Below are 13,787 nucleotides of genomic sequence, written 5' to 3' on the forward strand. Positions count from 1 at the left end.
TTGAGGTGTGAATTAGGGTTATTGACACCTCTAGATGTACTGCCTACCTGCCAAATAATTATTTCTTGCTTTAATAATGTGGCATTTTTGCTATTAATATCTTTTGTTTGCTGTGAGGGGACCAGGACAGGGTGAAAAAATGTAAACATTTGGTTGATATTTACCTTTTTACTATACTACCTACCAGATACAAAATGACCTACAAACCTACTATTTTTAAATGTGTCAACCTTTAGCTTTTGTGTTCCACGGTGTTGCCAGGCTTCAATTTGCATGTCAAAATGTATTTTCGTTTTTTGGTCAAACGGCTGAATTTAGAAAAAATGTTATAAGACTTTTTTGCTCTACATTGTGCCTTCTATCTATACATTTAAGGAACGCACTATTTTCGGGAACACCCTGTATACCTGCTCCCTGTAAGGGAGCTGTTTCCCTTTCTCTACTCTTTTCTTTTTCTCTCTATTGCGTATGTTGCTTATATTTACGCCTGTTGTCTCTCTCTTTCTATAATATCCTTTCTTTTAATGATTTTTGTCACAGTCTCTAGCACTACTTTAAATTCCCCTTACATCCTTGTCACTATGGCCATAAAATTGTTTGCTCCAAATATGCCTACTTCTGCATATAGCTCCGTTCTTTCGCCATTAAACGTTCTGCATTGGAACACACAGTGTTCTGCTGTCTCGCAAAATTTACCTGCCTTATTCAGTGATTTATATATATATATATATATATATATATATATATATATATATATATATATATATATATATATATATATATATATATATTTATAATCGGTTCATAACGTTCTACGACGTCTTCCGATTCCCAATCGCCATTGCTCTCGATCGTAGCACATGTCTTCGTTCAAGCCTCTTTCTCCGATTTCCCTATGGATTCCTTCTATCCAGCTTTTCCTAGGTCTTCCTCTCTTCCGCCGTCCTTTTGGTGCCCATCGTAGCACTTGCTTGGGTAATCTGTCTTCTTCCATACGTTGTACGTGGCCAAACCATCTTAGTTGCTTTGTTTTTATATCGTCCATTATTGTATGCTTTACATCCATTATCTCCAATATTCTTGTATTTCTGATTTTTTGTATTCTTGATATACCAGCAGATCTTCTCCAGAAGTCCATTTCAGTTGTTCTGAGCATATTTTCGGATTTTTCTTTAAGTGGCCAAACTTCGCTGCTGTATGTTATAATGCTCTTAACAATGCTGTTATAGATGTTACGTTTATTTGCTTTGGAGATACTTTGGTCCCATAGGATTTTGTTCAATAATGCGATAGCTTTCCTTCCTTGTGTGCACCTTTCTTGGATATTCTTGTCCAACGGTCCATCTTGTGTAATTGTAAGACCCAAGTATTTATATTCCTGACAGTGATTAATAGTTATTTCATTTTCCAACGCTAGATCCTGCTGTATACCTCCAACGCACATATATTCCGTTTTCTTGGTATTCACTTCTAGTGATTTCAGTGATCTTCAGTGATTTAAACATTACAAATGAATCGTATTTATTGTCATAAAAAAATGAAAAAGAAATTAATTTGGACCTTTTTCTGGCATTACAATTTATAAGAGATGTCCACCAGTTATACAGGGTGCCTCGAAAAGATTGGTCATAAATTATAGCACAGATCCTGGCGTCAAAATAGGTTGATTGAACCTGAATTACCTATATACAATGGTGCACACACAAAAAGTTACAGCCCTTTGAAGTTACAAAATGGAAATGTGATGTTCTTATCGCAGGAACATCTTAAAAAACACAACAGTGAAATTTGTACTTGCCATAAAAATTTTATGGGGTTGTGTTCCCTTAAACCCCCCCCCCCCCCAAACTTTTGTGTACCTCCCAATTAAATTATGACTGTGGCACCATTAGTTAAACAAAATATTTTTAAATTATTTTTGCCTCTTAATATTTTTTCGATAAACAAGTTTTCGGGATGCGACTTCTTATTTAATATGTTTACATTAAAAATTTATGGAGGTTTCGTTCCTTTAAACCCAAATGTTTGTGTACGCTAAAATTAAATTATTATTGCGGTACCATTAGTTAAACACAGTGTTTTTAAAACTTTTTTGCCTCCTAACATTTTTTCGATAAGGCACCTTATATCGAGATGTGCCTTCTTGTTTAATATGGTTCAAAATATACCTAAAAATGTAAATTATAAATAAATTTTCATATTATTACCAGGTCTCTATAATCATACATTACCATAATACAAATATGTGGTGGATTTGACAAATATTCAAAATATCTCGATAAAAACTGGCCTTTCGAGAAAGTACTAAGAGGCAAAATGTTTTAAAAACATTTTGTTTAACTAATGGTACAAAAATAATAATTTAATAGGAACATACATAAAAGTTTAGGGGGGTTTAAGGGAACAAACCAAACAACCATACAATTTTATGAGGTGCACAAATTTCACTATAATGTCCAATTTCACATGTCCAATTTTAATAAAAAATCTCTAATAGTTTTCGAAATATTGGAAAACATTGATTTTCATTTTGTGTTTTAAAGGGTTGTAACTTTTTTAGTTAAAGACGACTTAAACCAAATATGGAGAGAACTTAAGACTGTATTTCTAAAAGCTGAAGACCACCTTAAACCCATAAATCAAAGAGGCAAGAAACCATGGATAACTAATGAAATATTAGAAATGATGAATGTGAGACGACAACACAAGAACAAAGACTGGAATAAATATAAAGAAATACAAAGATTAATAAGAAAAAGATAGTGGAAGCAAAAGAAAAGTGGCTTGCAGAAACTTGCGAAGAGATAGAAGACCTACAGAATAAACATGATGATAGACTTCTCCATAAGAAAATTAAAGAAATGTGTGGGATCAGAAACGCTCGGCAGACTGGCACAATAACAAGCACGGATGATATAGTCCTGACCACAATAGAAGAAATAAGCTTTGAATGGCGAACATACATGCAAAACCTATTCTCAGACAATAGAACAATAAATATTGATATACAAACAAACATCGAAAATAACGACTTGCCCATCTTAATTAACAGAAATAAAATACGCCTTAAAAAATATGAAAACCGGAAAAGCCTCTGGACCTGACTACGTCCATAGTGAAAATATACAACTTTTGGAAGAAGACAATTTAGAACTATTGTTAAGACTCTTCAATAGTATATACAAGACTGGTACAATTCCCCAAGAATGGTTAACGTCTACGTTTGTACCTATACCTAAATCAAACTACGCAAAAAAATGTAACGACTTTCGATTAATAAGTCTCATGAACCATATTAAGAAACTATTTTTAAAAATTATCCATAACAGAATTTACAAAAAATGCGAAGGTATGGGTCCGGAACAATTTGGCTTTCGAAACGGTATGGGCACTCGAGAGGATTTGTTCAGTTTCATTGTTCTCATGCAAAAGTGTCGGGATCAACAAAAATATGTCTACTTGTGCTTTATATACTATGAAAAGGCTTTTGACAAAGTCAAACATGATCAGCTAATGGGACTTGCAAAAAAAGAACCTGGATCCAAACGACATTAATACAATACGTGAACTCTACTGGAATCAAAACGCCTCTGTTAGAACCGAAATGGGTGATACTGAAACCATAAGCATCCAAAGAGGAGTTAGACAAGGTTGTATATTATCGCCATTATTATTCAACTTGTACTCAGAGGAAATTTTTGCAAGAGCTCTAGATGAAGCACAAGAAGGCATAAAAGTCAATGGAAAAATTGTGAACAACATCATGTACGCTTATGATACAGCACTGATTGCTGGCAGTGAAGAAGAACTACAAATTGTGTTAACCAAAGTAGTGCGAGAAGGAGAACTATATGGTCTCAAGGTGAATGTAAAAAAACTAAAACAATGGTAATTTCAAAAAAGCACACACCAGTTATAAACATCCTAGTCAACAACAATCTCGTTGAACAAGTGAAAAAGTTTAAGTACCTAGGATGTTGGATACATGAAACCTTAGACCAAGAACAAGAGATTAAAGGTAGAATAGAACAGACAAGAAACACCTTCTTAAAGATGCGACAGTTACTCACTGCCCGCAATCTTGATCTGTCCCTACGATACCGCATGATAAAGTGTTATGTATATAGTGTACTGCTGCACGGCGTGGAAGCTTGGACGTTAACAGTCAGCTCGTTACGACGTTTAGAGAGCTTTGAGATGTGGGTATTTCGTCGTATGCTGAAAATTCCATGGACCGACCGCGTTAGAAATGAAGAAGTTTTAAGGCGTATGAGTAGAGAACGTGAACTCACAGAAATTGTCAAGAGACGTAAAACATCTTATCTTGGACACATATTTAGACACGACAGGTATAACTTCCTTCAACTTATTATGGAAGGGAAAATAGAAGGAAGCCGCGGTCCGGGTAGACGACAAATGACCTGGCTGCGCAACATCAAAGAATGGACAGGATTAGACTTTCAAAGTCTAATAAGAAAAGCCCAAAATAGAGAAGACTTTGCAGAAGTCATCGCCAACCTTCGCTAAGAAGAGGGCACCCAAAGAAGAAGAAGAAACTTTTTTATGTGCATATTTCTACTAAGGTAAGTTAGGTTCAATCAACCTTTTTTGACCCCAGAATCTGTGGTATAATTTAGGACCAATCTTTTTGGGACACCCTGTGTATTTAAGTTTATAATGTTAAATACATTGTGTACTTCAGCGATTGTCCTGCGGCTCACAACAGCTAGAGGCGTTTAAGATACATGACTAGGTCAATATGGACCAGGACTTACACTTCACTGTTCTTTTAGTATAACAAAAAAAAAACAGACAGTACAATTTTGACCCTATCTATCTATGTAAGAATTTTTAAAGCTGTTGCCGCCTTCCTTTTTTCAACCAACGCCTCCAATTTTAACTCTCTGTAAAAGGTCTGGATTCCGCGTATGAAAAAAAAAGGTGATTAATAGCAAGCTGAAAATTTGTTAATAGCTTAAGGGTGTCTAGTCGGACAAACTTTGATATATGGGAACAATGGAACAGGGGAAGTTTTAATTGTGGAACAGATTAAAAATTTGGAACGGTCAGACCACGAAAACGGCACCTGTATTTTGTCCGACAGAACAGACTTAAACTCTCCGAACAGAGATTAAACTCTCATGCAAAAATCAGACTGCTATTTATCACCAAATGGGCGTTTTAATGTGTGGAACATGTAGAATATGTGAAATGACAGGAATTATGACAGGTGATAAATAGCAGTCTGATTTTTGCCATCAGAGTTTAATCTCTGTTCGGAGAGTTTAAGTATGTTCTGTCGGACAAAATAAATGTGCCGTTTTCGTGGTCTGACTGTTCCAAATTTTTAACCTGTTCCACAATTAAAACTGCCACCGTTCCAGTGTTCCCATATATCAAAGTTTATCCGACTAGACACCCTTAAACTATTAACAAATTTTCAGCTTGCTATTAATCAACTTTTTTTTCATATGCGGGATCCAGACCTATAACTAATTTATTATAAAAATCTCACAAATGACCAACTTTTACTCCTTGAAATATTTACTGTGAACATTAACATTTAACTGCTTGTATAACTTTTTATTAACTGTTAATTACTTGAAAAACTCCTTATCTATTTATTACATAGTTACTGCTTGCCAAAAAGGTGCGTTTTTTCACACCGCAGTTCTCACTTGTAATGCATGGCTGATGCAGAGGCAATGTTTGAGAATGTGCAAAAATTTGAATTGCTCAGATGGAGGCTAGATAAGAAGAAGTGAAGTAAAGTCTATTCCTTCAATCTAGATTTCCCCGCAAAAAAAGTCTCATGATAGTTCTTAGCCAATAAGAGCAAACCTCGATTATCAATCAATCAATAATCTTTATTTCATCCGACTTTTACAAGTATTGAAATGCGTCAAATACAATCTATCAGTAAAAACTATAAGTACATAAGAACATAAAAACATATAAAATATACACAAAGGCATACAAATTGTTAAAAAGATGCCTGCAAGTATTCCTCTAACGAATAGAAAGTGTTTACCAGAAGTAAGTCCGTAACTGTTCTCTTAAATACATAAATATTTGACTCTTTAACATAATTAGGCAATTTATTATACAATCGAATGCATGTTGGGTAAGGACCTTTGCCCACAACGGTCAAGTGGCGAGCAGGGGTCACCAAATCATTTCCGTAACGAAAATTGTAGCCACTCGTTAAGGAAACATCACTTCTGCTAACAAAATTGCATATATGTGACTTTACATAAACAACACACCGAAAAAGTACAGCGAAATTACAGTTAAAATATTTATTTGTTTAAAAACTGGTCTACAGGAATCCAAGCGCCTTCTAAACGTCATGGTACGAATAATTTTTTTTAAGAACAAGCACCTCATTAATTCGCGAACAATTTCCCCAACAAATCAAGCAATATTGCAAAATTGACTGTACATGAGCAAAATAGTAAAGTTTTAAGATATCTAGGGAGACAAAATTCCTAAGTTGCCATAGAACATAACAGTGCACAGACAATCTTCCCACTACATAATCAACGTGAGAGCTCCAAGACAAATTAGAATCCAGGTAAACACATAACAACCTAGTGGAGTGGCTATTTACCACTGACCCATTGTCAAGTTTTACTAATGGACTCATCTGCATAGTAGAAGGTGAAAAGGTTACCATATTGGTCTTTGATCCATTTAAGATTAGGGCATTATTTAAACAGTAATGAGTCATACTTTTTACAAGACAGTTTGCTTTTTGTACTACATGAAAAAAATTATTGGAATTTAGTGAAACTGTGGTATCGTCAGCAAATTGAGTGACATAACAGCCTGATTGTAAGTATTTATTCCTTGGGGTAAAGCGGGCTTTCCATTTGTGCAACTGCGCATGCATAATAGCCGCATGCGGCGGCCGCACAATAGAGGCATGAAGACGCAAGAAGAGAGGCATGCAGAAAATTGTGCGCGTGTCTTCCGATCTGATAGCGTGAGACATATGCATCTATCTGCCTCTTAGTTAGTTTTTAATCGCGGTTTAAAGCACATGTTTAGCAATGGAGTGGTCAAACGAAAAATGCATTGAGTTTGTCGAAGACTATCGCCAATTTACATGTCTTTGGAAAGCATCTGACAAAGATTATAAAGACAGAATTAAAAGGGGTGACGCTCAACAATATTTGGTTGATAAATATAAATTAGGAACTAGAAAAGCAGTGAATAACAAAATAAAAAGCTTCCGGTCATACTTTCATCGGCTTCACGCTGAATACAAAAGAAAACGAAGTGGAGATGGAAGAGATGATGCACTACCAGAGCCGAACTGGTTTCTTTATAAATATTTACTATTTATTCTGGATGGTGAGGAGAATCGGTCCGGCAAAGAAACGTTTACGACTCAACGAGAGACATCATCAGAAAAAGAACACTGTGAGGAGGATGAGGTAAGTATGTAGTAGAGCATTTCATTGTATTATTTAAGCAAACAAACCTTTTATTGAAAGTTTTTTAATATGAATTATTGATAAAAACTCTGTTAAGAAATCTGTATAGACGCTTTATAAAAAAACAGTAAATGTTATGGAATCGTATTTAATAGTTAGGTAATATTTAGTGCAAATTCTACAAGGGAAATAGTTTATTACAAATATACGTCTTGCCAAGGTACAGAATAGGGTGGGTCGAAAAAAAATTTTTTTTTTTTTAGAAACGTTCTAGTGCGGGAAAGTTGTTTTTGGTAACAATAAAACATACTAAGCAAGAAAATATTTTTTTTATTTATTTTTCCGTTCGCGCATTGCACGTAAAACTACGGGAAAAAACAAAAAAACTCGATTTTTTCCATATATTTTTGAACCATTTAACATGATATAAAAAACTCGTTCTCGCTTCCTTTTACTCACAATTGGTCCAAAACATCTTAAAAAATTTAGTTTGCACAAAAATATATAGAATTCCGTTCGCGCATCCTACTTAAAGTTTACAATAAATAGCGAAAATTCAGGTTTTTGCGACAATTTGTTTGGCTAGCTGAACATGGTATAATTATCGTATTCCAGTACCTTTGCCTCAAATATGTTCAAAATAACCTAAACAAAAATGTTGATGTTAATATATATAGTTTTAGTAATTTATAATCTAAAAAAAATCAAGTCTTTTTATAGCATGTTAAAACTCGACGGCTGTACGACACATGTTAAACTGTCTGCTTGTTTCACCAGAACACAACGCACAGTAGTTGAGTTCGCTTCTGCAAGTGGATTTAACTGGTTAGAACTAGATCTGTTGCCTCACGTAACCCTCCCCTCTCTCACTAGTCGGCCATATTCCTTTCTCCCACCAGAACTCGGCCGCCAGTCTACCGCTGTCTGTCATAGTGCCACTAGTGTCACGATTTGTCTCAGTGTCTGATAGTTGTGTCTTGACTTTAATGTGTTATAATTTGTGTTGTACTATTACTTCGTTATGATATTGATAGTTTTTTGATCGTTATAAGCTTATTACGTGATTTAACATCAAGCAATGGAGAGTGAGTCAGAAACTATTCTCACTAGAGCTGTAATTGCCATGTCTAGACAGGAGTTTTGTTGTCCTATAGTTGGTGAGCCTCGAAGCTTCCTACAGAATAAACTGCCAAATGGTGAGTGTGTTCTTCGGTGCTGTTTAGAAGAGAGGTACAAATTTGTACTAGAGACCAACAACAAGAGGAATGTAAGTTTTTCTAAAGTAGCTTGCACAGTCGCGAAACTAATAATTGATTTGTATGAGAAAGCATCCATTCCCCCTTTGTCTTATAGCAGAATCATAACGCTTATTAATGCGTACTACAGTTCTTACACTACCCTAAGAAAGTCATACAACCGAGATAAGGATAAGGCTTTTTTTAAAACAAGGTTGGAGGAATTTAAACTTAAGGCTAAAAATCTGTTTGACGTTGCTGCTTGTAAATGCCCGATGAAGTGTATCTGTACTTGCAAAAAATCACCAGAAGCATGTCAGTGTGCGATTTCAATTGAATGTTTATGTGAAAAAAATAACAAAATCCCTGTTCTTGAAATGAGATTTTTTTATCTTCAAAGACACTTCAATCTAGGGAAAATTGGAGCTGTTGATAAAATAGTAACAAAAAAACTTACTGCAAAGGCCGAGCGGAAAGCTCGCGATCTTCAGAGACTTGCCAGTAGTAAAAAAGTCGATAAACAAGGAGAGTGTTCAAAACCCCGTTCTGAATGTAGTTCTGATGAAGAACTAGAGACAATGGAAGATGAAGACTACGAAGATGAATCCGCTAAAAAGCCTCCCTGGCAGATGAGGATAAAACTTAATGCGACCTCTCTAAACAGTTACAGGTTCGGTGTTTCAGATCGGGCTACAGCTCTTATAGCTTCCAGCGTTCTGCAAGATGTTGGCATGATAAAAGAGTCAGAATATGCCTTTGTTGTAGATAAAAGTAAAGTCAGAAGGGAGAAGAGCCGTGTCAGTAGTGAGTTAAAAAATGAGTTCACTTTTCCCACAGAAAGCTGGGGTCTGTACTTCGACGGAAGAAAAGATGACACGTTGTTTATTGAGAAGTTAAATGCCAAGCAATTCAGAAGAACCTTAAAAGAAGAACATTATTCTCTCATAATGGAGCCCGGTTCAGATTTTATTGGGCACGTATCACCATCATCCAGTTGATATAATTCACAGTATAAGTTCTCAGTTGACAGAACTCTCAATGCCACTAGAAAACTTAGAAGTTATTGGGTGCGATGGTACAGTAACCAACAGTGGCTGGAAGAATGGTGTCATCCATCAGCTAGAAAAACATGTAGGGCGCCCTCTTCAATGGAGTGTTTGTTTACTTCATTTCAACGAACTTCCGTTTCGTCATATTTTCCAGCACATTGATGGCCAAACTACAGGGCCTAAGAGTTTTAATGGCCCAATCGGACAGCAGCTGATTTCATGTGAACGACTCCCTGTGGTTGATTATGAACCAATAGACTGTTTTATTCCAGAAATAGACAAAAGCACATTAAGCAAAGATCAACAATATTTGTTGGAAATATCAAGTGCAATAACTCTAGGGTATTGTCCGGAAGACTTAGCCGTTCGGGACCCTGGCCCTTTATCCCATTCCAGATGGTTAACTGCTGCAAATAGAGTACTTAGACTGTACATAGGATCATCAGATCCCTCTGAAAACCTTAAAGAGATCGTTCATTTCATACTAAAGTCCTACATGCCTGTGTGGTTCTCAGTAAAGAAAAGTAAGTACTTTACAGATGGGCCTAAACATGTATATCAAGCCATACAAACATCGCGATATTTGTCCGAAGAGTTGCGTGAAGTAGTAGACCCAGTCATAGAAAGAAACGCATTCTTTGCACACACTGAAAACTTACTTTTAGCAATGCTTGTTGACGGGCGAGACCACATTCGGGAACTTGCCTACAGAAGAATTTTAAAATCCAGGCAGACCATCCCTAAGAAGAAGACCATACGAAACTTCGTCCCTCCGAAGATTAACTTTCTGGCAGGTGACTACACAGAAATAATACATTGGAGTGAATGTGTGCTGTACCCTCCTCCAATTCTGAGAAATCTTAAAGAAGAAGACATTAGGTCAGTTATTAGTTTAGATTCAAAACCAATGAGAGAAGTAGTAAAGTTTCCTTATCACACACAGGCAGTTGAAAGGTGTGTGAAACTAGTAACTGAGGCTTCGTATAAAGTTTGCGGAAAAGAAGCCAGAGACGGATACATCAGGGCCACTCTAAAGTCTCGCTCAGTTATTCCACAGTTTTCAAAAAAATCTGATTTTAAAATGTTATAAACAAGTAAAAAAACACTGAGAATGAGATACAAACTACTTTGTAAATAATTGTATAGTAATGTAGATATGACACACCTTACATTTGGAAGGTTGGTTGGGTAGAGTGTGGGTGGGGCTCAAAGAGCAACCACCTCCACGTGGTGAGTCCTGGGTAGTTTTGTATTACAAAACTAGCGAAGTGTTGCACATAAGAATGTTGAAAAAAAATTAAAACAATATATTTAATTAGTTGTATACTTTATTTTCCATTGTTTTGAACCATAAAGAGGCAAACAAACTGGATAACATTGATTATAAGATGTTCAAATACAACAAAAAAATGATCGCAAAAACCCATATTTTCGCTATTTATCACAAACTTTAAGTACGATGCGCGAACAGAAAACTATATATTTTGGTGCAAACTAAATTTTTTATGACTTTTTGGACCAATTGTGAGTAAAAGAAAGCTAGAACGAGTTTTTTATATCATGTTAAACGGTTCAAAAAAAATATGGAAAAAATCGAGTTTTTTTGTTTTTTCCCGTAATTTTACGTGCAATGCGCGAACGGAAAAATAAATAAAAAAAATATTTTCTTGCTTAATATGTTTTATTGTTACCAAAGGCAACTTTTCCGCACTAGAACGTTTCTAAAAAAAAAAAAAAGTTTTTTGTCGACCCACCCTATTACAGAACCTTCATGAGACATAAAGTATTTCATAAAACCGTCTCTTATTTCTTTTGCTTCTCTTGTGGCATTTCCTCCCGTCTTTGCAAGGTTTGTAATTCCAGTGTCGCCTGCAATGTCTTTTCTCCATTTTCCGTGTACCAAATTTCCATCTACGTCAGAGTCGAGAGTACATGGAGGGCAATAAAGGTGACGTGATTGACGACTTTGTCGCAAAAAATTGTGGATGCAAACACATGCAAGCACCACTTCTTCAATGGTATCCGTCTTCAGTTCAGTCGGTGTTCGAAAAATTCTAAAAACTGATCTTAGTAATCCAAAAGCATTTTCTACTATACGCCGAGCTCGTGACAATCGATAATTAAAAACTCTTTTAGGGGATCCTTTCAGCAAATCAGTTACATAAGGTTTTTGAATATGTTTTGTTAATGGAAACGCATCGTCTGCGACAAAGACGTATGGTAGAAGAATATCAGTTCCAGGTAAATTTTTTTGCTCTGGTAAATTGAGTACACCATCTCTTATTGCTGTATACAAAAAGCTATCAAGAAAAACCCCTCCATCAGACATTCGTCCTGGTCGTCCCACATTTACGTATCGAAAACAATAATTAGCATCAACAAGTGCAAAGAGAACTATACTAAATGTTCCTTTGTAGTTGTAATAAGAACTTCCAGAATTTGGGGGGCATTGAATTACAACGTGTTTCCCGTCAAGGGCACCCAGACAATGTGGGAAATGCCACCTTTCTTGAAACTGTTGAGCAATTTCCAACCATTTTTCTTCTGAGGTAGGAAGCTAAAATAAAAAGTGCCATTAAAAGATCACTTGAATATTTGATACAATAAGAAAAGTTTAACTTTAGCAAAACGTAAATCTCCTAAAATAAATTATTCTATTTACAGAGTCAACAGAACAGAGATTGTCATCGCGAAAGTGATTTTCAATCAGGACTGATCTTTGATTCGCCTCCAGGAACACCAGTAATCCGTAAAGCTGAAAATAATGATATTATTCGTAAACAAGGTCCGTCTAAAAGACTCAAAAGTACCAAACCATTCGAAGACACACAGAATAAACCTGCAGAGGAAGCTGTCGCATTATTAAGAAACGTTACCCAAAATATACAAAAGAAAGACCAAATTTCCTCTTTTGCCGCATACGTTGAAACTAGAATCCGGAACTTGAAAAACCCTCGCACACAGGCAATTGCACAAATGCGAATAAACTCTCTTTTATTTGAACTAGAAATAGAACTTCAGGAACAACCATCTATTCACATTTCTTCTAATCAGGTTCTTACAGCTAAGGCTTATCCTAGTATCAATTTCAATTTATATATGCCTACCCATACGAGTGGTTATGATGTCCCCACAGAAGTTGTACACGTTACTGACACTGCCAAGCGGTATCAAACACTTTCACCTGCAGTGGTAACTCCTGGACCAAGCAGCAGCTCTACCATTAGTTCTGTTTTCTCACCGCGTACTGAACAATTCGAAAATAGCTCCCTCGATGGGCAAAATACAGTGGATGCTAGTAATAGCAAGCTTAATGTAGTTTTATGTTTTAAGAATGGAAATTACATATGAAATAAAAATATTTTACAATAATTACAATTACATAATTGTCTTACCTGTACATATTCCTGTAGAACTTTCACAACAGCTAGAGCTACATCTTTTATTATGCGAGAGATACTTGGGGTTGAAACTTTAAAAGTGTACATTAAACTCGCGAAGCTATCTCCACTCGCTTCACGAAAATAGGTGTTTCTTTTACATATTATTGGGCCAACCAGCGTCAAAAGTAATTCAAAATCAGTAGGTGACATCCGAATGAAATTTTTAAAAAGAGAACTTTGCGCCAGCCTTACTTCATCCATGATACTCAAAAGTTTCTTTCCTTCTTTGGAGAAACGGGTTTATCCAGTATGAATGCTTCTTTCGTTTTTTTCGCTGATTATTATCATTATTAACAATAATTAGTACTGCTGCTGCAATTGTAACAGCTTGTTCGTCACTCGCCATATCTAGGTACACTAAAAAGTTAGACGCATAAATGGAAATTCGGTACACGCAACACGCAAGTTGCAAGCAGGTAGCATGCATCTGTGCAAGCGCATAAGGTATGCAAGGCAGATGCGTAGTTGCATGCGCAGTTGCACTCCTTGACCAGTAGCAAACAAAGTTTCAGTCGCATATGCCCTACTCCCAGTGTCAGCAATTTTCGGAGGCTCTAAAATGTTTACATTCCCAGTAAAAAATAATATAGCACTAGACGCTCTGAATAAACAATTTTTTAA

General features: G+C 35.9%; 1 protein-coding gene across 1 annotated transcript; it reads right to left on the reverse strand.

The window, feature by feature from the left end:
* Positions 1-11,226: 11,226 nt before the first annotated feature.
* On the reverse strand, positions 11,227-13,367 carry LOC126891442 (uncharacterized). The gene is made up of 3 exons (XM_050660619.1): positions 13,119-13,367; positions 11,486-12,280; positions 11,227-11,262 (listed from the first exon to the last, which is right to left on the reverse strand). The coding sequence occupies exons 1-3, from the start codon at positions 13,365-13,367 to the stop codon at positions 11,227-11,229; spliced, it is 1,080 nt and encodes a 359-aa protein (XP_050516576.1).
* Between the last annotated feature and the right edge of the window lie 420 nt (positions 13,368-13,787).

This window comes from Diabrotica virgifera, chromosome 9 (genome assembly GCF_917563875.1).
Source record: "Diabrotica virgifera virgifera chromosome 9, PGI_DIABVI_V3a".
Lineage (NCBI taxonomy): Eukaryota > Metazoa > Arthropoda > Insecta > Coleoptera > Chrysomelidae > Diabrotica > Diabrotica virgifera.